Here is a 27,190-nt window from a genome sequence, read left to right on the forward strand (position 1 = left end):
ATTTGCTTGTGGGTCAGCTTTAATAAACTTAAATAAACCTTGTAGGTAATCCTGTAGATCTGATATTTGCACGGTCTCAGGGATCCCCTGATCCTCAAATTATTTCCTTGGCTCCTATTTTCAAGATCCTCTACTTTATCTTGAAGGAATTCAATTTTGGACTCTTGTATAGCTGCGCCCGTGTTAATATTACTTATCATACCCGATAAGGTGTTTTGCTTATCCTCCACATCTTCCACCCTTTGTCCAATTTCATTAATTTCTTTGCGCAGAGATGTTAGTTCCTTTTTGATGAGAACTTTTAGAGAGTCAAAATCAGCTTTATTTGGTAAGTTTGCAATGTCAGCTTTTAATTGCTCCGTGTAATCGACAGACAGAGCTATCTTAGCCAGGTTAGTGTCAACGACAGAGTGTACACTAGGTTCGTTGTTCTCCTCTTGTGAGTGATCTTGAGGTTGAAAAAATGCAGTAACTGATACCGGGTTGGATAGGTGACTTTTCAAGGTCTTGTCTGCTTTGGTTGATTATTTTGCCACCATGTTGGATATGCCAGCTAGTAATATGATTGTGTTATGTCTATATTGGACGTGGATAATGGCTCCTGATCGCTGGGCTCTAAGTTTATAAACACCACTTTAACTGACAACTTAAGTTAAGCAATAAGGTGTCCTCGTGCATTCAGATGATATCAACCTAGTAGAGTTACTTGTGTTAGTTCTGTAGTGCAGCGCATATTAGTGTATTTACCTTGTTAGCAATAGAAATGACAGAAGGATTTACTATGTGTAGAATCAAATAGGGCACTTTCATGACAAACTTGCTTGTAGTTTATATGGCTATGGTTGCGCGCCACTTGTGGTTCCAGTTATATCCCCTGTGTGTATCATTGTTTGAGTCCATCACAGGCGATCTCAATGTTTAAAGTTTATATGGTTCACAAACAGGGGCATTATCATCACAATAATGTTAGATATATGATTGCTGTTGCGCTGTGCACAATAATATGTCAATGGCAAGAGGACTAGGGTGTTATAGCATAGAGGGTACTAACGTGGTGTGCATATTTTCGGGTTCTGTGGTTGTACCTTACATGCTGTTTATAGGTTCGGTAAGCTATTGCTGTTTATGCGTTCGTGTACTTACACGGATCTTGCCACGTGGTACCCGACATGGTGTTCATGTAGCTGCAGCGTTACTGTGTGGGAGCTTTCTTTAGGCCCATGTAGAGTGGGCTTCAGATGTTGAGCATGCTGCTGCAATGTTAACCAGGATGGCTCATAATGTCCCTGGTAAGGTGAGTGAGTAATGGCGGGTTGTGGACCCGGCGGGCAGACTTAGCTTATGCCCCGTAAGGGTTTATATATACTCGTCACCGACCATTTTGGCAGGCACCGGATGGCTCAGTGCATAATCTGCACTGTTTTAAAAGTAATTCCCAGTTCTAGAGAACGTTTAGGGGGGTAAGTTAGTCCGTTGCAACACGGAGCAATCACACTACGCGGCCATCTTCTTTCCCGGCCAAGCTCCGCCTCCTTTTTGACAGCTTTTTATATAAATATGGTGAGCGTATTCAGGTCCGCGGCCGCGATGTTAGGCGATGTTAGGCGAGCGTATTGGTGCTGTCGAATGCAAGTAAGTTGACGGCTTGACAATACATACAGTTTTTACAAATTGTTCGAAGAAAAAAAAAAAAAAACACCCAATATCCATTCATTGGAGAATCGGAATTTAACTAAAATGTGTTTATCTGCAATTTCCTAAGGGAAGTTTTCATTCTTCTTGGATGGCTCAGAAATCAATAAATATCAAGGACATTGATAAGTTATTATTGAATAGTGTAAATGATCCGTCTTTAGAGTTATGGTTTTGGCTACATGAATAAAACAACTTTTTGTCTCGTGTTAAAATGTGTTAGTTTTTATGTCAAAAGGATGTGAAACCCAAAAATGTTCTTTGTGATTCAGACAGAGCATACAGTTTGTAAAATGTTTCTGGGGAAAAGAAAAACACAAGCGCCACAACGGACCTCTAAGGGTAAAAGTTTTAATGTAAAGTAAAATTGCGCTATATAAAAGTGCACGTACAAGATTAAAACAAAACAATAGCAATAGTGATTAGTGTCACCGTATGCAGCTCCTTTGCCGGACCGTTTCGATCTTGAACTTAAAGGCTCCTGTTAAAATCCTTATTTCATCACCGATCTGGTGTACAGATTATTTCCCAGGGCTGGTTTATTTCTCATGCACTGGTTGGCACTGCTGCGATGACCCTCTGTTCCTCAACGCGTTTCATCTGGGAGTGCCCAGACTTTTTCAAGAGGTATGTTTACAGAGCTACTAAATTCAGCTATTAAATAGTCATTGTTTGAAACTCCCGGTTTTCCTGCCGGGCCCTAATTGGCTAATAGGCGTCCAATCCAAAATCTCAGATCAGCTCGGACGCACCCCTGACTTGCTGGATTTTACATAACCAATTTGTAGCCGCTGTTGTATGTTATCGGTGATGACATAAGGATTTTAACAGGAGCCTTTAAGTTTAAGATCGAAACAGTCCGGTAAAGGAGCTGCATACGGTGACACTAATCACTATTGCTATTGTTTTGTTTTAATCTTGTACGTGCACTTTTATATAGCGCAATTTTACTTTACATTAAATCTTTTACCGTTAGAGGTCCGTTGTGGGCGCTTGTGTTTTTCTTTTCCCTTGTTCTACAGTGCCAGCACTTCGGGAGTTGTTCTAAAGGAAACCTCCCACAACACAAAGCTTCAGCCCGTAATAAAACACTACAGTGGGGTCTCTGAGGATACTACAAGGTGGATCAAGATTTCTCTATAAATAGATCCCCACTTGCGTCTCAGACTAACAATTAGTCCCCCGCTTTTAAGGTCAGTGTTATGCATTTTTGCATCTTGGATTATAATTACATTCAGCATACAGGAGTACATAATTGTGTATGAGACTGTGGACATTTTGATCTAAGCATTTCGGACATACTTTTAGACTGTTTTTGAAAGTCCACGATACATAAGTTTTATTATAATCATATGTATTCTTGTTTTAAATTATATTATATGATGGCCACAATGGAATTATTCATATAGTGGCAGGATCCTTGGATATATCTATAGAGGGTAGCGCAACAGTTTCTTTGTCACTTGTAAAAAGTTTCCAATTTACTTCTATTTTCAAATTTGTTTTTTTGCCATTATATTCTGTGTTGAAGAAATACTTAGGCCTAGATTTGGAGTTTGGCGTTAGCCGTGAAAACCAGCTTTAGAGGCTCTTAACGCTGCTTTTAGGCTAACTCTGGTATTTGGAGTCACTCAAAAAAGGGTCTAACGCTCACTTTTCAGCCGCGACTTTTCCATACCGCAGATCCCCTTACGTAAATTGCGTATCCTATCTTTTCAATGGGATTTTTCTAACTCCGGTATTTAGAGTCGTGGCTGAAGTGAGCGTTAGAACTCTAACGACAAAACTCCAGCCGCAGGAAAAAGTCAGTAGTTAAGAGCTTTCTGGGCTAACGCCGGTTTATAAAGCTCTTAACTACTGTACTCTAAAGTACACTAACACCCATAAACTACCTATGTACCCCTAAACCGAGGTCCCCCCACATCGCCGACACTCGATTAAATTTTTTTAACCCCTAATCTGCCGACCGCCAACTACGTTATCCTTATGTACCCCTAATCTGCTGCCCCTAACACCGCCGACCCCTATATTATATTTATTAACCCCTAATCTGCCCCCACAACGTCGCCTCCACCTGCCTACACTTATTAACCCCTAATCTGCCGACTGGACTGCACCGCTATTATAATAAAGTTATTAACCCCTAATCCGCCTCACTAACCCTATAATAAATAGTATTAACCCCTAATCTGCCCTCCCTAACATTGCTGACACCTAACTTCAATTATTAACCCCTAATCTGCCGACCGGAGCTCACCGCTATTCTAATAAATGTATTAACCCCTAAACCTAAGTCTAACCCTAACACTAACACCCCCCTAAATTAAATATAATTTACATCTAACGAAATTAATTAACTCTTATTAAATAAATTATTCCTATTTAAAGCTAAATACTTACCTGTAAAATAAATCCTAATATAGCTACAATATAAATTATAATTACATTGTAGCTATTTTAGGATTAATATTTATTTTACAGGCAACTGTAATTATTTTAACCAGGTACAATAGCTATTAAATAGTTAAGAACTATTTAATAGTTACCTAGTTAAAATAATTACAAAATTACCTGTAAAATAAATCCTAACCTAAGTTACAATTAAACCTAACACTATACTATCATTAAATTAATTAAATAAAATACCTACAATTACCTACAATTAAACCTAACACTACACTCTCAATAAATTAATTAAATACAATACCTACAATTAAACCTAACACTACACTATCAATACATTAATTAAATACAAAACCTACAAATAACTACAATGAAATAAACTAACTAAAGTACAAAAAATAAAAAAGAACTAAGTTACAAAAAATAAAAAAATATCTACAAACATAAGAAAAATATTACAACAATTTTAAACTAATTACACCTACTCTAAGCCCCCTAATAAAACAACAAAGCCCCCCAAAATAAAAAATGCCCTACCCTATTCTAAATTACTAAAGTTAAAAGCTCTTTTACCTTACCAGCCCTGAACAGGGCCCTTTGGGGGGCATGCCCCAAGAAGTTCAGCTCTTTTGCCTGTAAAAAAAACATACAATACCCCCCCAACATTACAACCCACCACCCACATACCCCTAATCTAACCCAAACCCCCCTTAAATAAACCTAACACTAAGCCCCTGAAGATCTTCCTACCTTGTCTTCACCATACCAGGTTCACCGATCGGTCCTGAAGAGCTCCTCCGATGTCCTGATCCAAGCCCAAGCGGGGGGCTGAAGATGTCCATGATCCGGTAGAAGTCTTCATCCAAGCGGGGCAGAAGAGGTCTTCCATCCGATTGAAGTCTTCATCCAGGCGGCATCTTCTATCGACATCCATCTGGAACGGAGCGGCAGCATCCTGAAGACCTCCGACGCGGAACATCCATCCTGGCCGACGACTGAACGACGAATGACGGTTCCTTTAAATGACGTCATCCAAGATGGCGTCCCTCGAATTCCGATTGGCTGATAGGAATATTCTGATTGGCTGATGGAATCAGCCAATCAGAATCAAGTTCAATCCGATTGGCTGATCCAATCAGCCAATCAGATTGAGCTTGCATTCTGTTGGCTGTTCCGATCAGCCAATAGAATGCGAGCTCAATCTGGCTGATTGGATCAGCCAATCGGATTGAACTTGATTCTGATTGGCTGATTCCATCAGCCAATCAGAATATTCCTACCTTAATTCCGATTGGCTGATAGAATCCTATCAGCCAATCGGAATTCGAGGGACGTCATCTTGGATGACGTCATTTAAAGGAACCGTCATTCGTCGTTCAGTCGTCGGCCAGGATGGATGTTCCACGTTGGAGGTCTTCAGGATGCTGCCGCTCCATTCCAGATGGATGTCAATGGAAGATGCCGCCTGGATGAAGACTTCAATCGGATGGAAGACCTCTTCTGCCCCGCTTGGATGAAGACTTCTACCGGATCATGGACATCTTCAGCCCCCCGCTTGGGCTTGGATCAGGACATCGGAGGAGCTCTTCAGGACCGATCGGTGAACCTGGTATGGTGAAGACAAGGTAGGAAGATCTTCAGGGGCTTAGTGTTAGGTTTATTTAAGGGGGGTTTGGGTTAGATTAGGGGTATGTGGGTGGTGGGTTGTAATGTTGGGAGGGGGGGTATTGTATGTTTTTTTTTACAGGCAAAAGAGCTGAACTTCTTGGGGCATGCCCCGCAAAGGGCCCTGTTCAGGGCTGGTAAGGTAAAAGAGCTTTTAACTTTAGTAATTTAGAATAGGGTAAGGCATTTTTTATTTTGGGGGGCTTTGTTGTTTTATTAGGGGGCTTAGAGTAGGTGTAATTAGTTTAAAATTGTTGTAATATTTTTCTTATGTTTGTAGATATTTTTTATTTTTTGTAACTTAGTTCTTTTTTATTTTTTGTACTTTAGTTAGTTTATTTTTATTGTAGTTATTTGTAGGTTTTGTATTTAATTAATGTATTGATAGTGTAGTGTTAGGTTTAATTGTAGGTAATTGTAGGTATTTTATTTAATTAATTTAATGAAAGTATAGTGTTAGGTTTAATTGTAACTTAGGTTAGGATTTATTTTACAGGTAATTTTGAAATTATTTTAACTAGGTAACTATTAAATAGTTTTTAACTATTTAATAGCTATTGTACCTGGTTAAAATAATTACAAAGTTGCCTGTAAAATAAATATTAATCCTAAAATAGCTACAATGTAATTATAATTTATATTGTAGCTATATTAGGATTTATTTTACAGGTAAGTATTTAGCTTTAAATAGGAATAATTTATTTAATAAGAGTCAATTAATTTCGTTAGATGTAAATTATATTTAACTTAGGGGGGTGTTAGTGTTAGGGTTAGACTTAGCTTTAGGGGTTAATACATTTATTAGAATAGCGGTGAGCTCCGGTCGGCAGATTAGGGGTTAATAATTGAAGTTAGGTGTCGGCGATGTTAGGGAGGGCAGATTAGGGGTTAATACTATTTATTATAGGGTTAGTGAGGCGGATTAGGGGTTAATAACTTTATTATAGTAGCGCTCAGGTCCGCTCGGCAGATTAGGGGTTAATAAGTGTAGGCAGGTGGAGGCTACGTTGTGGGGGGCAGATTAGGGGTTAATAAATATAATATAGGGGTCGGCGATGTTAGGGCAGCAGATTAGGGGTACATAGGGATAATGTAAGTAGCGGCGGTTTACGGAGCGGCAGATTAGGGGTTAATAAGTCTAGGTAAGGTAGCGGCGACATTGCGGGGGGCAGATTAGGGGTTAATAAATATAATATAGGGGTCGGCGATGTTAGGGCAGCAGATTAGGGGTACATAGGGATAATGTAAGTAGCGGCGGTTTACGGAGCGGTAGATTAGGGGTTAATAATAATATGCAGGGGTCAGCGATAGCGGGGGCGGCAGAATAGGGGTTAATAAGTGTAAGGTTAGGGGTGTTTAGACTCGGGGTACATGTTAGAGTGTTAGGTGCAGACGTAGGAAGTGTTTACGCATAGCAAACAATGGGGCTGCGTTAGGAGCTGAACGCGGCTTTTTTGCAGGTGTTAGGTTTTTTTTCAGCTCAAACAGCCCCATTGTTTCCTATGGGGGAATCGTGCACGAGCACGTTTTTGAGGCTGGCCGCTTGCGTAAGCAACTCTGGTATCGAGAGTTGAAGCTGCGTTAAATATGCTCTACGCTCCTTTTTTGGAGCCTAACACAGCCTTTATGTGGACTCTCAATACCAGAGTTATTTTTATGGTGCGGACAGAAAAAAACGGCGTTAGCTACTCGGGTCGTTACCGACAAAACTCTAAATCTAGCCGATAGGTAGGTATCTGGAGCACTAGTTGGCAGGAAATAGTACTGCCATATAGTGCTCTTGCAAATGGTTAACAGTCTTGCAAAACTGCTGCCATATAGTGCTCCAAACACATGCACGCTCATGAGCTTACGTCCCTACTTTTCAACAAAAGATACCAGGAGAATGAAGAAAATTTGATAATAGTAGTAAATTAGAAAGTTGTTTAAAATTGCTTGCTCTATCTGAATAATGAAGAAACATTCTGGGTTTCATGTCCCTTTAAATTCATCTATTGCTTATGGATGAATGCTATAAAAAACAATATATGTGTATATATATATTTTACATTTGTCCAGATGCTAACGCACATATCTGATATTTATGAAATGCTATAGTAGCAATTGTATTATTAATCTCCTGTTTAAATGGACCTTTGAAAACTGGTAATCGTGAAAGCAAGAACTTTTAAGACAAAATTGGAAAGTACATGGATGCATTTCAGTTTTGAACAGAAGCATTTTTGTAATATTAATGTGTTAGCAAAAATGCTTCTAATAAAAGCTATATCTGTATCAAAACTGTATTTAAGTATGCACCGTGTACCAGCATCTTAAACACTGCACTTGCTCAGAAAACCTAAGGTGCTTGTAACATCTGGTAATGACTCAATTTGTTAATTGCTGACATAAGATACAAGCCCCACTGGCAATCTGAGCAGCTGCATGATTTAAAATGCTGGTGCACTGAGAATATCCAGCTATGCTTCACATGCATGTGCAGAGAAAAATGCTAACACTAAAACAGTGATAACTCTTACTAGAAGAATTTTTGCCAATACAAATATATTGCAAATAAGTTTCTATTCATATGTGTGCATTTACATTTTGTCTGGAATGTCCCTTTAACTTATAGGGCCAACACATGTATTCCAGTTACTATGCCCTTATACAATACAGGGAGTGCAGAATTATTAGGCAAATGAGTATTTTGACCACATCATCCTCTTTATGCATGTTGTCTTACTCCAAGCTGTATAGGCTCGAAAGCCTACTACCAATTAAGCATATTAAGTGATGTGCATCTCTGTAATGAGAAGGGGTGTGGTCTAATGACATCAACACCCTATATCAGTTGTGCATAATTATTAGGCAACTTCCTCAAAAGAAGGACTTGACAGGCTCAGAAAAGTCAAAAATAGTGAGATATATTGCAGAGGGATGCAGCACTCTTAAAATTGCAAAGCTTCTGAAGCGTGATCATCGAACAATCAAGCGTTTCATTCAAAATAGTCAACAGGGTCGCAAGAAGCGTGTGGAAAAACCAAGGCGCAAAATAACTGCCCATGAACTGAGAAAAGTCAAGCGTGCAGCTGCCAAGATGCCACTTGCCACCAGTTTGGCCATATTTCAGAGCTGCAACATCACTGGAGTGCCCAAAAGCACAAGGTGTGCAATACTCAGAGACATGGCCAAGGTAAGAAAGGCTGAACGACCACCACTGAACAAGACACACAAGCTGAAACGTCAAGACTGGGCCAAGAAATATCTCAAGACTGATTTTTCTAAGGTTTTATGGACTGATGAAATGAGAGTGCCTACAGCGCTGGTATTACAGGTTTTCAGAAACGCGGCGTTAAAAGACAAGAAGTGAGCGTAGAGAAAAATTGAGCTCCATAACGCACTCCAATACCAGCGCTGCTTAAGTCAGCGGTGAGCTGGTTATACATGCTTGTGCACGATTTCCCCATAGACATCAATGGTGAGAGCCGGCTGAAAATAAGCCTAACACCTGCCAAAAAGCAGCGTAAAGCTACGTAACGCAGCCCCATTGATTCCTATGGGGAAACACATTTATGTTTACACCTAACACCCTAACATGAACCCTGAGTCTAAACACCCCTAATTTTATACTTATTAACCCCTAATCTGCCACTCCCGACATCGCAGACTCCGACATTATACTTATTAACCCCTAATCTCCCGCCCCGACATCGCCAACACCTACATTATACTAATTAACCCCTAATCTGTCGCTCCAGACATTGCCACCACCTACATTATACATATGAACCCCTAATCTGCTGCCCCCAACATCGCAGACACCTACATTATATTTATTAACCCCTAATCTGCAGCCCCCAACATCACCGACACCTACATTATATTTATTAACCCCTAATCTGCTGCCCCCAACATCGCCGACACCTACATTATATTTATTAACCCCTAATCTGCCGCCCTCAACGTCGCCGCCACTATATTATATTTATTAACCCCTAAATCTAAGTCTAACCCTAACCCTAACACCCCTAACTTAAATATAATTTAAATAAATCTCAATACAAATTAAGGCTGTTGTTTCTTTTTTAATAAACCACAGATTTTATTTATACCTTACTTGTCCTGTGATCTGATCACTTTTAACCATCTTATTGTCAAGTGGGAATTTCTGCTCCCGACTCTGAATCCTGCCCCACACACCTATAACAGTTTCTTGTCAGTTGGAGCTTAACGAAACTACCTTTGTGTGCGTGACAGCTGTACCTACAAGACTCGTAATACCAGCGGTAGTAAAAAAGCAGCGTTATGAGGCTTAACGCTGCTTTTTTACTCATAACGCAAGACTCGTAATCTAGCCGTTATGGTTTTGATCACAATCTTGCCCTTGTTTTCGGTATATAACGATTCTGAACTTCAGCTAAATTATGTATTTTTCTTGTGATGACAATCCTAAAATACTTCTATTGTTAATATCCCAAAAGCTCAAATAGTAACCTCCCAAAAACAGCATAAAATCCTTATCTGCTTCATTAATATTTCATTCAGTGATGCTAATAGGTGATGTCTGTGTGTCTTTGAGTGCAGTGGTGCTAATAGGTCTCGTGTGTGTCTTTGAGTACAGTGGAGCTAATAGGTGACTTGTGTGTGTCTTTATGAGTACAGTGGTGCTAATAGGTCTCGTGTTTGTCTTTGAGTACAGTGGTGCTAATAGGCAATGTCTGTGTGTCTTTGAGTGCAGTGGTGCTAATACGTATTGTGTGTGTCTTTGAGTACAGTGGAGCTAATAGGTGACGTGTGTGTTTCTTTATGAGTACAGTGGTGCTAATAGGTCTTGTGTGTGTCTTTGAGTACAGTGGAGCTAATATGTGACGTGTGTGTGTCTTTATGAGTACAGTGGTGCTAATAGGTGATGTGTGTGTGTCTTTATGAGTGCAGTGGTGCTAATAGGTGACATGTGTGTGTCTTTATGAGTACAGTGGTGCTAATAGGTGACGTGTGTGTCTTTCAGTACAGTGGAACTAATAGGTGATGTGTGTGTGTGTCTTTATGCGTACAGTGGTGCTAATAGGTGACGTGTGTGTCTTTATGAGCACAGTGGTGCTAATAGGTGACGTGTGTGTGTCTTTATGAGTACAGTGGTGCTAATAGGTGACGTGTGTGTGTGTCTTTATGAGTACAATGGTGCTAATAGGTGATGTTTGTGTGTCTTTATGAGTACAGTGGTGCTAATAGGTGACGTGTATGTGTCTTTGAGTACAGTGGTGCTAATAGGTGACGTGTGTGTGTCTTTATGAGTACAGTGGTGCTAATAGGTGACGTGTGTGTCTTTATGAGTACAGTGGTGCTAATAGGTGACGTGTGTGTGTGTCTTTATGAGTACAGTGGGCATGTGTGCTTGTTGGGTTATTCACTTTGCTAATTGTTGTTAGTATAAAAGTGCTTTTATTACTTTTTTGGTGATTTGCTTCTTAATGTCATCCAAAATTGTGGAAATAATTTCATTGTATTTTGCCCATGTGCAAAACCAATATTACATTCTAAAACGTTTTGGGGTAATGTTGTGTGGGATTAATCAGCTCCTTTTAGCTTCACTGTAAACAAACATGTTTGAAAATTAGACTATTTTATGCATATACAATGTTTCTTACATATACAATATTCTCACATCATGTCCATAACCGTATTCATGCACACTTTGTTCTGTAACACAGGCATACATTTTTTGACTGGCAGCATTATGGAATGTGGGGGGAAAAAAGATTTTTATGGTGCTGCAGTGCCCTCTGCTGGTAATAAATCAAATTATTAGCTCTCGTTTATTTTTGTAAAAAGGATTAATTATAAAACAAGGTTGCAAGAAATTATTACTTATTGGCTAAATTTAATTACTAGAGGATTGTGGCATTAATAGCCATGTACATTGCAACTAATAACCAAGCACATGTTTTGCTTTACTAACCACAAATTTCAGTCTATTTTTTTAATGCAAACTACATTGAAGTAGATATATTCTGTTTTCTGGTTGTGTCTAAAGAATCATCTTTGCTGTGGTATTCAAAGCCGTAACTATAAACCACAGGGCCCAGGTGCAAGAATCTAAGAAGGACCCCCCCCACACAAAAAAAGGTGCATTTGATACATATCTTATTTTCTTTTTAATATTTAACACAGGAAAAAAAATGTGAATCAGATTACATGTCTGCAAAAGAAGGTACCATGTGCCCACAGTCTGTGAGATGGTCTGACCCCCTATTACTGTATATAGGGACACTGTTTAACCCACCAGTACTGTATATAGTGAGTTAATGACACAGTCTGTAATCTGCTGGTAAAATGGCTGGCCTAACCCTACCCGCCCCAGTACTTTAGAAAGTGACCACAGTAGTCTGTGACATGGTACTGTATAGTGACACTGTTTACCCCCCGTCCCCGTCCCCTATGCTGTAGTAACAAGGTCTGTAATTTGCTGGTTCCACAAACATACACATACACACACACACACATAAACACAAATGGGAAAAACAAACACTAACCCTTGTTGTCAGAGACACTAGTGAAGCATCACATCACACTCACATGATATCAGTGCAGGCAGTGACAGCGACCTCTGCACCCCCTGTAGTTCAGCCCCTGGTGGTATTCTTTCTCTTAGCCCTTAAGTGCTTTAATACATCTGAAGATTCTATATTATCACATATATTCATTCTGGTCTCTAAACCAGTTGTACTAATTTCACTGAGTTTACCTTATACTCCTCTGTTAGATCATGCACCATTTAGTAGGATTTGGTTGATCAGTTTCTAGTTTAAATGGCTTCTGGTTTATTATCCATCTGCTGTTTGAGTAAACATGTTTTTATGCCTCTCAGCATTTTCTTCAGGATGTCTGAGACTGGGAGACTCAAGGGGCAATCCAGATGGTTTGGTTCAGGCTTTGTGGTCTAGAGCAGAATCAGACTGGGGGCTGCTAATTAACAGAGAGTGCTGTGCATGCCAGGGGCAAGGATTTAAACAGTTATCAGTAGGGGTTAGACAGTTATGGGCATTGCCTTTACTACCCATTCCCCAGCTTTGCACAACCAACATAGCTCTAAATTTCTGCCTGTTTCTAAGCTACTACAGACAGCCTCTTATCACATGTTTTTTTTATTAGCTTTTCATAACAGGATACTGCTAGTTCATGTGGGCCAAATAGATAACATTGTGCTCATGTCCTTTGAGTTATTTAAGAGTCAGCACAACGCAGCACTAACTGGCTAAAATGCAAGTCAATAGATAATAAATAAATAAAAAGTCATATGATCAGGGGGCCATCAGAAGATGCTTAGATAAAAGGTAATCACAGAGGTAAAAAGTATAGTAATATAACTGTTGGTTATACAAACTTAGGAAATGGGTAATAAAGGGATTATCTATATTTTAAAACAATACAAATTCTGGTGTAGTCTGTCCCTTTAAAATTGCATGCCCTATTTGAATCATGAAAGTTTAATTTTGACTTTATTGTCCCTTTAATTATAAAAGAGACTGCTCGGCCTCTCTGGTTGGAGAAGGACATATACACTTTCAGAGATATTTTACAGCAAATGTTGGCAAAATAATGAATTTATGTATATCGCAATACTGTTTCCCTTACACATTTTCTTGTGAGAGTAAATGTTGAATTGATTGCCCGTTAATTGTCTGCACTTCTTATCTGCTAAGCTGCATGTGAGGAACTTTAGATAAAATGTATAAATATTAAGGAAAAAATTATACGCAGGTGCAGAATTACAAATGTAATCTTTTTCCCGGTAAATGTTTTGTGAGACTATTAAAGGGACATTAAATTCAGAATTTGCCTGTTGTGAGTCAGACATACCATACAATTGTTTTTAAAGTTTTCAAATTAATTATACTATCAAATGTACTTAGTTCTTGTGGTATTCTTTGTCAAAGAGATATCTAGATAGGTTGGGTGCACATTTCTGGAGCAGTATATGACAGAAAACACTGCTGCCACCTACTGTTCTTGCAAATGTATAACATAGTTATATAGTGCTCTTATATATAGCTCTTTACCATCTCTTTGTTGTGATAAATGTATTTCTGTGCAATAACTACTCTCCCTATATGTTGTATCTCACAGTGCTCACACATGATAGGAACTAGATCTTTACCATCTATTTGTTGTGATAAATATATTTCTGTGCAATAACTACTCTCCCTATATGTTGTATCTCACAGTGCTCACACATGATAGGAACAAGATCTTTACCATCTCTTTGTTGTGATATATTTCTGTGCAATAACTACTCTCCCTATATGTTGTATCACACAGTGCTCACACATGATAGGAACTAGCTCTTTACCATCTATTTGTTGTGATAAATGTATTTCTGTGCAATAACTACTCTCCCTATATGTTGTATCTCACAGTGCTCACACATGATAGGAACAAGATCTTTACCATCTATTTGTTGTGATAAATATATTTCTGTGCAATAACTACTCTCCCTATATGTTGTATCTCACAGTGCTCACACAAGATTTCTGTGCAATAACTACTCTCCCTATATGTTGTATCTCACAGTGCTCACACATGATAGGAACAAGATCTTTACCATCTATTTGTTGTGATAAATATATTTCTGTGCAATAACTACTCTCCCTATATGTTGTATCTCACAGTGCTCACACATGATAGGAACTAGCTCTTTACCATCTATTTGTTGTGATAAATGTATTTCTGTGCAATAACTACTCTCCCTATATGTTGTATCTCACAGTGCTCACACATGATAGGAACTAGATCTTTACCATCTATTTGTTGTGATAAATGTATTTCTGTGCAATAACTACTCTCCCTATATGTTGTATCTCACAGTGCTCACACATGATAGGAACTAGCTCTTTACCATCTATTTGTTGTGATAAATGTATTTCTGTGCAATAACTACTCTCCCTATATGTTGTATCTCACAGTGCTCACACATGATAGGAACTAGATCTTTACCATCTATTTGTTGTGATAAATATATTTCTGTGCAATAACTACTCTCCCTATATGTTGTATCTCACAGTGCTCACACATGATAGGAACTAGCTCTTTACCATCTATTTGTTGTGATAAATGTATTTCTGTGCAATAACTACTCTCCCTATATGTTGTATCTCACAGTGCTCACACATGATAGGAACAAGATCTTTACCATCTCTTTGTTGTGATATATTTCTGTGCAATAACTACTCTCCCTATATGTTGTATCTCACAGTGCTCACACATGATAGGAACTAGCTCTTTACCATCTATTTGTTGTGATAAATGTATTTCTGTGCAATAACTACTCTCCCTATAAGTTGTATCTCACAGTGCTCACACATGATAGGAACTAGATCTTTACCATCTATTTGTTGTGATAAATGTATTTCTGTGCAATAACTACTCTCCCTATATGTTGTATCTCACAGTGCTCACACATGATAGAAACTAGATCTTTACCATCTATTTGTTGTGATAAATATATTTCTGTGCAATAACTACTCTCCCTATATGTTGTATCTCACAGTGCTCACACATGATAGGACCTATATCTTTACCATCTATTTGTTGTGATAAATGTATTTCTGTGCAATAACTACTCTCCCTATATGTTGTCTCTCACAGTGCTCACACATGATAGGAACTAGATCTTTACCATCTCTTTGTTGTGATATATTTCTGTGCAATAACTACTCTCCCTATATGTTGTCTCTCACAGTGCTCACACATGATAGGACCTAGCTCTTAACCATCTATTTGTTGTGATAAATGTATTTCTGTGCAATAACTACTCTCCCAATATGTTGTCTCTCACAGTGCTCACACATGATAGGACCTAGCTCTTAACCATCTATTTGTTGTGATAAATGTATTTCTGTGCAATAACTACTCTCCCAATATGTTGTCTCTCACAGTGCTCACACATGATAGGACCTAGCTCTTCACCATCTATTTGTTGTGATAAATTTATTTCTGTGATTAGGTTTTGGTTTTACAGTATATGATGATTAACAAAAATTGTATTTTGTTTCAGATTCTTGGAACGCCCAATGAAGATACATGGCCTGGAGTCAATTCCTTACCCCATTTTAAACCAGGTAGTCAAAATACAGAGCCTTTAGTTAAATCTCACTTATGTGTACTGAATGTTATTATAAGTTGTGACCTGAACCTAAAGCTAAAACCATATTTGTGCTTCAGGTGACATCTGTAAATGTTTTCATCTTCAGCTTTGTCACACTGTATAATATATTCAGTGCTGGTTTCTTCCAAAGTGCTTAAATGAAGAATTCCCTTGAAACATTTCTTAATTTTTAATTATGCACTAAATAGTTTATCACACCTAAAAGGCTATATGCATTAAAGGGACATGAAAACCCAAGTTTTTTTCACAATTCAGATAGAATGTTCAGTTTTAAAAAGTTTCCAATTAACCTGAGTTATCAAATTTAAATTGTTCTTATGCTAATTCTTTGTTGATGAATATACCTAGGTAGGTAGCGTGCATGTATTTGGAGTGCTAGATGGAAGGAGATATGCAAGAATGTTTTTAAACGCTAGATGGCAGCATATTTGCAAGAATGCTCTTGAGCAATAGATGGCAGCAGATTTACAAGAATGCATGCACTATCCTGAGCCTACCTACCTGTTTTTTGTTTGTTTGTTTTTAACAAGGAATGCCAAGAGAATGAAGTAGACTTGATATTAGAAATAAATGAGAATCTAAATTATGAGAGAAAACATTTGCTTTTCATTTGCCTTTACAATGGCATGTTTTAAACATTACTAATAGAAACATTTTATGTAATACTTTTGCAACAGTGTTCAGCACCATTCCTGCTACACATAATGTAAAGAAATAAGGTAAAGCAGGGCCCTTTGCTGCATTTTACAAGGTTGTCCCTCTTTCTGTCCCTCTGTCCTGCCACTAATATTCTCCTGATTTCACCTCCAGCAGACATGATCCTGCCCAGTCTACCCTGATTCTTCCCCTGTGCTGTCCTTTTCCAGGGCATCCGGGCACCTCTCTCTAGCATCCTGGTCTCTTCTTTAGAAATCAAAACATAGAGATGTATTTATTATTCTGAAATCCAAACCTTTTCATTGCTATTTAAAAAAAATAAAAATAAAAAAAAAATTACTAATTTTCCCTACCTATAAGTCACAATCCTCTCTCTTTTTTTCTTCTTTTTTTTTGTGTGTGTTCTAAAATGCAAATACTAGTCTATATTTATTTAAAGGGACAGTCTACACCAAAATTGTTATTGTTTTAAAAGATAGCTAATCCCTTTATTACACATTTCCTAGTTTTGAATAACCAACAGTTATATTAAAATACTTTTTACCTCTGTGATTACCTTGTATCTAAGCCTCTGCAAACTGCCCCCTTATTTCAGTTCTTTTGACAGACTTGCATTTTAGCCAATCAGTGCTGATTCCTAGGTAACTCCACATGTGTGAGCACAATGTTATCTATATGACACACATGAACTAACACCATCTAGTGGTAAAAAACTGTCAAAATGCATTCAGATAAGAGGGGGCCTTTAAGGTCTAATAAATTAGCTTCCAACTAAGATTACCAAGAGAACGGAGCAAAATTGGTTATGAAAGTAAATTGTAAATTTGTTTAAAATGACATGCCCTATTTGAATAATGAAAGTTTATTTTGGATTAGACTGTCCCTTTAAAACAACAAGTATTACCTTTCTAATTACAGTACTGTACTATGTATACAAAAGTAATAAGCATTATATAAAGCTGTCTTTAGATTACATGTACAGTATAAGGTGTATTATAACATGTAAATATGGCCTAAATGACATAAGATATTATTTTTTTACATTTGGTTCCATCCCCTCTCCAAACTGTCCCATTTTACAGATGCAAATATTCCCAAATCCAACCCATTTCACAGTCTCTCTGTGGGATTCATGTGGTCTTGTTCTCAGTACAGGCTGATGCAGATATTCTTTGGAAGCTGCATACTGTAGCTTACAGGTTGATTCCTCCATGTGTTTTTCTCTGGGTAAAATGTGTTACTTTAGAACAATACATTCCTTTCAGTTGAGTTTCTGTTTTAGGATAATGTTTTTTTGAAGGGACATGAAACCCAAACTTTTTTTTTTCTTCATGATACAGATAAAGCATGTAATTTTAAACCATTTTCAAATTTACTTCAATTATCAATTTTTCTTTGTTGTCTTGAATCCTTTTTTGAAAAGCAGAGAGGTAAGCCCAAAAGCGTGCATGTGTCTGCAGCACTATTTGGCAGCAGTTTTTTCTGCCATGTAGTGCTCCAGACATTTTCACACTACCAACTTAGGTATCTCTTCAGCAAAGAATACCATGAGAATGAAGAAAATTTTATAATAGAAGTCTAGTTGAGAATCATGGGAAATGTAGGGGTGCCAAGGTTAGCCATCACTGCCCTAGACCCTTCAGCCCTTCCGTAATCCACATACCAACATAAGATCATACCCCTGGCTCACCTTCTGATAATCACATACCAACATCAGATCATACCCCTGGCTCACCTTCTGATAATCACATAATCACAACATAAGATCATACCCCTGGCTCACCTTCTGATAATCACATACCAACATAAGATCATACCCCTGGCTCACTTTCTGATAATCACATACCAACATAAGATCATACCCCTGGCTCACCTTCTGATAATCACATACCAACATAAGATCATACCCCTGGCTCACCTTCTGATAATCACATACCAACATAAGATCATACCCCTGGCTCACCTTCTGATAATCACATACCAACATAAGATCATACCCCTGGCTCACCTTCTGATAATCACATACCAACATAAGATCATACCCCTGACTCACTTTCTGATAATCACATACCAACATAAGATCATACACCTGGCTCACTTTCTGATAATCACATACCAACATCAGATCATAACCCTGGCTCACCTTCTGATAATCACATACCAACATAAGATCATACCCCTGGCTCACTTTCTGATAATCACATACCAACATAAGATCATACCCCTGGCTCACCTTCTGATAATCACATACCAACATAAGATCATACCCCTGGCTCACCTTCTGATAATCACTTACCAACATAAGATCATACCCCTGGCTCACCTTCTGATAATCACTTACCAACATAAGATCATATCCCTGGCTCACCTTCTGATAATCACATACCAACATAAGACCATACCTGTTAGGGGAACTTAATGAGGCTGGATACACTTTATCAGAGCAGAATTTCACACCTGATACAAGATCTCGGGAACAGAAGTCAGCCCACATAAATGAAGTATAACAACTGTTCTGTTTATTGACCGCCCACAATGCGGTTATATAGTTTACATCACATACATTGTCAATTGACACAGAGGGGCTTCATACACGTCCCCTTATTACAATATACTCAGTGGAAAATAACAACACTTGAGACAATTAATTATTTATGGTAAAGGCAAGAAAATTGTAGACATTTGGCCTTGGTATAAGATAACAAGAAATATATTGAAAACATGTTGATACTAGCAGGCATGGTTATTCCACAACAACAAATGTCAGTAGGCTAAGTTTGAGAATAACAAAAGCAAATATATTAAGAAACACAACAGTTCAGTGTTAGCTTAGAACTGCTGACAAGATACAAAATGCAAAAGTGACAAGATGGAGGCAGCTTGGTTATATATTCTTACATTGCCCCCTTTTATTCTAACAGAATAACATACAATAAAACAGCTATATAAATGGCACAGAAAATGTGTAAACCTATTAACAAATCTATTAAACTACTGTAGAGAAATACATACACACTTATTTCTATAATAGCTAACCATAATAAAACTAAATAGGCTACAGTTTATCACTGCATATTAGTATGGTCTCTCCAATACTCTCCGTCTACCTCCCAGAATCCCCAAACTACTGGTCTATTTACACAAAGACCTAACCAGCCCCCTATCTACCCCCAAACAACACTGCCTATTTATTTCTCAACCTGCATAGCTAGCATCCCCAAATAGCATTGACAGTTCCCTGCTCTTATACACTCTCCACAGTGAAGTATAACATGGGAACAGCACAAACATCTTTGGGAACAGTCTTTGGGCACCATGTACTAAGGCGTCAATTTTTTCACAAAGAACGTATAAAATTAATCCGCTGGCATTCGCACCATGCGGATGGAACTTCGTTACATGAATGTACTAAAAACCAAGCCGTAAAATTTCGCGTCTACTGTGTGTCGAAGACAATCGGATTATTGATAACTTTGAAGCTTCGTTCGGCGCGAAAGAGCAAAGTTAAGAATCAGTCTGCGACCTGATTGGTTTAGTTCTCTACCCACGTGATGATCTAGGTGTCATAATCGTCAGACAAGCGGCAACGTATGGCTGCTGACATGTATAAGAATGTGCATTTTCCCAGAAATCTTAGAATATTGATGAATATCATTGAATGATAAATGTAAATGAAGTTTTATGTATATATTTTTGTGTGTAATAAGTTATCAATAGTATAGTGTATGTATTTTTGTTATGTAGGACAGTCATATAATTATAGATCTTTATGATTATTTGGTTTATATAGTTATTGTGCAATATGTTGATTTTAAATAAAAATTAAAGTTTTATTAAAAAACAATCTCCAATTTGACCGTTTATTACAATTTATTTAATTATAAAAATGAAAACAAATAAAAATCACACAAGTATACGATGAAAAATCAAACTTTTTATTCAGAAAATGAAAATTTAGTTTTTTATTCAAACGACCAAAAAATAGAAGCCCTGTGCATACAATCTTTTAATGCAATCAATCCTTAAAATAGTTCTCTGCGACATAATTTTTGGCATTAATGGCCTGTCTTGTTGGTGCATCATTACAGATGACCTCAGGGAAGTTCTCAAATGAAATTTCTTCTTCATTATCAATTTCAATTCCTCTTCTTATCGCAATGTTATGAAGAATGCAGCATACAAGAATAATTTTTGCAACCTTCTCGGGAGCATACTGCATGACACCACCTGAATGGTCAAGACAACGAAAGCGCATTTTTAACAATCCAAATGCTCTCTCGATGATTCCTCTGGTGGATCTGTGTGCCTCGTTGAATTTCACCTCACAACTTCTTCGAGGATTGTTATAGGGTGTGAATTCTCTACTGAAATAACCAGCGTCCCCTATGAAACAAAACAAAAAAAAGATTAACATCTCCCGATCAGAAATGCTTTCCAAACCCATACGTGTAAGGAAAACTCTAGGGACTCGGATTCTTCTACCTCTCCTTCTTTGCAATCCATTGTTGTCAACCGGTGCCTGTATAGCCCTTCTTCCTCGTAATTGAATCAATCAGAAAAGAAACATGTGTATAAGTGTCTCCATCTTCATTCAGTGATCCAAAAACCAATAATGATACAATAGTAGTCTAGTCCTTTCACTTAAGTACTTCTACCTGGCGTCAGGTTGATACCCCCTATAGTTTTCTATTGTATTCGCTACCTAAATGGTCGCGAAGCAAATCACGCGAAGTTACAGTGAAAGTTGGAGCGGACGGATTAGTTGCAACATTCATAATTTCCGATTACAGGGAATTTACGTGCGATCGAACATGTAGTAAGTGGAAAAAGGCTTCGGAACGATCAGTTGCATAAAATTACGATAGCTGAGGAAAATAGTCGTTTGTCGACCCGATCGCAGATTGGTACATACGAGAAGCAGATCGTGAGCGAATTTTGACGCCGAAATACAGTCAGATGGTCACTTTGAAGCTTAGTACATGGCGCCCTTTGTCCTCTTAGAGCTCCACCTCCCTCATAGTCCATTTGCACTTAGGGTGCTATGCATATGAATAAGTGTCCATCTGCAGGTACATGCTGATGTACGATGGTTTGTTCATGGGGTAGACAAGGAAAGCAGATGGATCCCATAGCAACAGACACTCGAGTCAGAAGGAGTCTAAGAAGGAAACAAAACAGCACAAGATGAGCACGCACTCTGATACAATCACAATTATGCACCACAGAATTTTTACTCCTTTATAAGCATCACAATTTCCTTTAATTCTAAGTCATGTAAACCCAGGGAAACATTGTGGGTATAAAATACAGAGTAAATACATTTATTGCATTTCTACAGATAATTACTCTGTGATAATTGGGAGTCTCTGAAATATAAATGAGTACTCAGAGTGAACCACGGCTGCTGAGATATGTATATATATATATATAATGTTATTTTGTAGCAGGAATAATATTGGGTAATAACATCAATTACAAAATATGTAATGTGAAAACCCACATAGCATCTTAGCAATTACTAGATGGTAAAAGATTTGCTGCAATCATTCTATGGCTGCCAACTGTGATATTCTCACCAAATATATGCAGCAGTATAATCACAGCAAGTTACCAGGGTATTGTGTCAACACAGTAAAAAGGCAGATTAGGTATACCTAGAAAAGTAATTACTAAGCAGATCGCTCTAGAGCAGGTTTAACTGATGTATATATACAAAAAATAGATTGTCATTTAGGTACCTGGCAGAGAGTAAATCTAGCACAGAGGAGACCAGAGCTGGGAGCTGCAGATCAGTGTGAGATACTCGAGAAGCAGCAAATGTTGGCGTGTGACGTCACCGCTCCGGCTGTTCGGAGTGAGAGGAAACAGCTGACAGGCGGCTAGGAGTAGCGTTGCAGAGCGGACGGCTCTGGAGGCAGAAAACACACAGTGAGAAGCTGGAGAGGAGCCCAGTTAGTAGAAGCACAATGCAATACCAAGCACTGAATAAGTTGGGAGGTGGCTATTTATAGGCTGCATAAGATCAATTTAAAGGGACAGTGATGTTTAACGTGTGTATGGCACAATGCCAGCATAAATGAAATAACTGAATGGCTCTGAACATGACAGGACTCCCCCCTCAAGGAGCCACTCCGAGGCTCAAGAACGAAGTCTGTCAGGATTTCTCTGATGGAAATGGGAGATAAGACATGTGGCCAAAATATTACTTGCAGGTTCCCAGGAATCATCCTCCTCTTTGTACCCCTTCCATCTTATGAGATATTGCAGAACACCATGGTAGAGTCTGGAATCAAGGATGGAGTGAACCTCATACTCGATGTTTGGGTCAATGGATACTTGGGGTAGAGATTGTAGGCAAGAGGCCCCACGGACAGTCCGGTATGGTTTTAGTAGGGAAACATGGAATGTTGGATGAATTTTAAGGTTGTCTGGCAATTGGATACGTACTGCATTGACATTGATGATCTTGATGATAGGAAAAGGTCCTATATATAAAGGTGAAAGTTTCCTGGATGGAGTGTTATCGCAATTTTTTTGTGGATAACCAGACGAGGTCTCCTATTGCATAATGCGGAGCCGGAATTCTTCTTTTGTCATAATATCTTTTATGTAGTTGTTTGGCTTCTTCAATTGCAGTACGTACTGTGGCGAAATTTGAAGTAATGGTTTGTGCTAAATCACTTATATGGACTGAGTTGTTATTTTCAGGTAAAATTTGGAAAGTTGGATGATATCCATAATTAATGTAGAATGGTGTTTGTTTCATTGTGGCATGTATCGTATTATTGAATACAAACTCTGCATATGGGAGTAGGCTAGACCAAGAATGCTGGTTGGAGTGGCAGTAGGAACATAGGAATTGTTCAACCCATTGGTTGCACCTCTCGGTTTGACCATTGGTCTGAGGGTGATAGGACGACGAGAGCCTCTAATCAATGGAGAATGTTTTGCAAAATTCCGCCCATAGGATGCTGGTGAACTGTGATCCACGGTCAGTGAGGATTCTTTGTGGTAATCCATGTAGTCTGAAGACATGGGTAAGGAGGATTTGTATGGTTTCTGCGGCTGTTGGTAGTTTATGATATGGGATTAAATGTATCATTTTACTTAACAGATCTACAATTACCACTATGGCAGTGTTGTTTGAAGACCTGGGTAGATCGACAATGTAATCCATTGCGATATCAAGCCATGGTCTGGTTGGTGTAGATATTGGGAGTAACAAACCATAAGGTGATTGTTTTGTTCGGTTGGAAGTAGCACAAACTGAACAACTCTTTATGTGGTTTAAGATGTCAGTGGTCATGTTAGGCCACCAGTATGACCTTTTTAACAGCTCTTGGGTCTTATATATGCCATAATGTCCGGCTAGGTGAGATTTGTGTGTGGAATGTAGTAGTGATTCTCTTATGGAAGGTGGTATATATAGTTTACCCTCGTGATGGTATAAGGAGTCAGAATTTAGTTCAAGTGAGTGTAGAGGTTTGGCAATATCCTCTTGTTGTTCTCGCCGAAGTAATGAAGTGGAGTCGACAAGAAATAATAAAAATTTTCTTTAGGTATCACAGACTGAGGAGAATGGGTATAACAGTCCTTAGGTGGTAGGCGAGAGAGTGCGTCTGCCTTACGATACTTTGCAGCTGGTCTGTAAGTTATGAGAAAATCAAATCTTGAAAAATATAGGTTCCAACGAACCTGCCTGGCTGTGAGGGTTTTAGTAGACTTCAAGTATTGCAGGTTACGGTGGTAAGTATAAACTATGGTTGGGAAAGTAGCTCCCTCCAATAAATGTTGCCCTTCAAAAGCTACCTTAATGGCTAAAAGCTCTTTATCGCCTACTGGGTAGTGGGACTCAGGTATAGTTAAACATCTGGAGAAGTAAGCGACAGGATGGAGGGGTTGTTGTAGTTGTTCTCTTTGTGATAAAATAGCTCCAATCGCGAAGTCTGAAGCATCCACTTCCAAGACGAATTGTAATTCAGTGTTTAGGTATCGTAGTATAGGTGCTGATGTAAATTTCTTTTTTAGGAGATCAAAAGAGTTTTGTGACTCTTGTGTCCAAAGAAAACTGTTATCCTTGGTTAGGTTAGTTAGTGGTTTTGCAACTGAGGCGAAATTGTGTATAAATTTGCGATAGAAGTTCGCGAAACCTAAAAAACTTTGGACTTGTTTTTTGTTAGTCGGTCTGGGCCAATTGATTATGGTTTGTATTTTGGGGTCATCCATTTGAATGCCATTTTCAGAGATTTGATATCCTAGAAAGGAAATACTTTGTGAATTGAATATGCACTTTTCTGCTTTTGCAAAAAGAGAATGGCTCCGCAGCCTAGATAATACCTGTCTAACATGATTTGTATGTTCAGAAGGTGTTTTTGAATATATCAAAATGTTGTCAAGGTAAATGACGACGAAGATATCCAGAACATCCCTGAAGATATCATGTATAAAGTGTTGGAAGGTGGCTGGGGCGTTACAGAGACCGAATGGCATGACGGTGTACTCGTAAAATCCGTAACGAGTAAGGAACGCCGTCAGCCATTCGTCCCCAGCCCTCATCCGGATGAGGTTATAAGCCCCCCTTAGGTCTAACTTGGTGAAAATGCATGAACCTTCCAGTCTTTCTATCAATTGGGGAATAAGAGGCAAGGGATATCCTTTTTTTACAGTAATCTTATTTAATTGCCTGTAGTCTACAATAGGTCTCAACGACCCATCTTTGTTCTTGACAAAGAACATTCCTGCGGCTGCAGGGGAAGTTGAGGGACGTATGAAGCCCTTCTTCAGGTTGTCATCTAGATATGACTTTAAGTGTTGCAGTTCAGGATTAGACGGGAATACATGGCCACAGGGTATGACTGCACCTGGTAAGATGTCAATAGGGCAGTCATATGGTCGGTGGGGTGGTAAATTTTCATATTCTTTTTTACTAAAGACATCCGAAAAGTCCATGTATTCCTGAGGGATGTTTTGTTTGTGAGTTGTAGAAGTGGGTTGAAGCAATAGAGTAGGAAAGCAAGTGGTGTTGCAGTATTTAGAGGTAAACTGTAAAGTAAGAGTGGACCAGGAAATGTGTGGGTCATGTAGGCGTAACCATTGCATACCTAAAATTATGGGAAAGGCAGGTGAAGTGATCACATCAAATGTTATGCATTCCCTATGATGGTCTTGAGTAGAAACTAAGAGAGGAATAGTATGTGACTGGTCCTGATGACAAAACCTCCCCATCAATTCCCCTTAAAGGTACAGGAGATTACTTTTTTATTAGTGGGATTTTATTCTTATTAGTGAAGTGCACATCTATATACGAAGCAGAAGCACCAGAATCAAGAATCCCTGTGATGTTGGCCCGTAGCTGGTCCCACTGCAATAGAAGGGATAATTCACAGTAAGAGGAGGAATTAGTAGCAGCATTAATTGAATGATATATGGGAAAAGTCTTACCCTGTTTTTGTCTTTGTAGAACAGGACATGCGTGTACGAGATGCTCATCAGAGGCACAGTACATACATAAATTTTGTGTACGTCTTCTGAGTTTCTCCTGAGCGGTTAATGGCCCTTTAAGAAACCCTATCTCCATGGGCTCGGTTGTTGTTTTTTAAGCAGCGTAGTTAGTGCTTGTGGGTGGTGTTCTTTTAGTACTGCTGTCATAAGATGATCTTTCACTTTGTCTCTCGCGTAGGCGTCTGTCAATGCAGATACTTAGGTTTATCAACTCTTCCAGGGTTGGTGGAAGTTCTGTGTGAGACAGTTCATCCTTTATGGCGTCTGAAAGTCCGAGGCGGTACTGATTTCGCAATCAGAGATTGTTCCATTGCGTATCTTTTGCCCACCTCTTGAAGTCAGCAATATAATCCTCTACGTCCCTTCTCCTCTGCTTTAGAGACCTCATGGCGGTTTCAGCTGTTAAGTGCTTGTATGGATCATCATTGCTTTCTAGGAAATTGTTTGCCCAGCTTCTGGGTTCAGCTCTTAAGTAAGAAATAGTGGTCATGACTTTAATTCTATCTGTAGGATAAGTATAAGGTTTTAAAGCAAATAGCAAAAAACAGGCATTTTTTAAATCCCTGAACATTCTCCTGTCACCTGAAAAAACATCAGGTAAACTAACTTGTGGTTCCTGATAACGGGATTTTGTTTCTACAAAGTCTTTTATGTAAGCTTTAAGCGCATTATTTTCTTTCTTTAAGGTATTAAGCCCATCGGTTAGTATTCCCACATTTTGAGTGAGTGTCTGAATCTGTGTAGTGATCTCATCTGGGTCCATATTAAGGCTTGGTATTCTGTGATAATTGGGAGTCTCTGAAATATAAATGAGTGCTCAGAGTGAACCACAGCTAATGTTATTTTGTAGCATGGATAATATTGGGTAATAACATCAATTACAAAATAAGTAATGTGAAAACCCAAATAGCATCTTAGCAATTACTAGATGGTAAGATATGCTGCAATCATTCTATGGCTGCCAACTGTGATATTCTCACCAAATATATGCAGCAGTATAATCACAGCAAGTTACCAGGGTATTGTGTCAACACAGCAAAAAGGCAGATTAGGTATACCTAGAAAAGTAATTACTAAGCAGATCGCTCTAGAGCAGGTTTAACTGATGTATATATACAAAAAATA

The 27,190-nt window shown here is 38.5% G+C and overlaps 1 protein-coding gene across 1 annotated transcript in view; it reads left to right on the forward strand.

Moving 5' to 3' along the window:
- CDK14 (cyclin dependent kinase 14) overlaps positions 1 to 27,190 on the forward strand; it is a 1,122,917-nt gene that overhangs the window by 734,872 nt on the left and 360,855 nt on the right. The window contains exon 11 of the mRNA XM_053714025.1: positions 15,797 to 15,860. Coding sequence (XP_053570000.1) covers positions 15,797 to 15,860 — 64 coding nt within the window. The remainder of the gene's footprint in view (positions 1 to 15,796; positions 15,861 to 27,190) is intronic.

The sequence above is a fragment of the Bombina bombina genome, chromosome 5, assembly GCF_027579735.1.
Source record: "Bombina bombina isolate aBomBom1 chromosome 5, aBomBom1.pri, whole genome shotgun sequence".
NCBI lineage: Eukaryota > Metazoa > Chordata > Amphibia > Anura > Bombinatoridae > Bombina > Bombina bombina.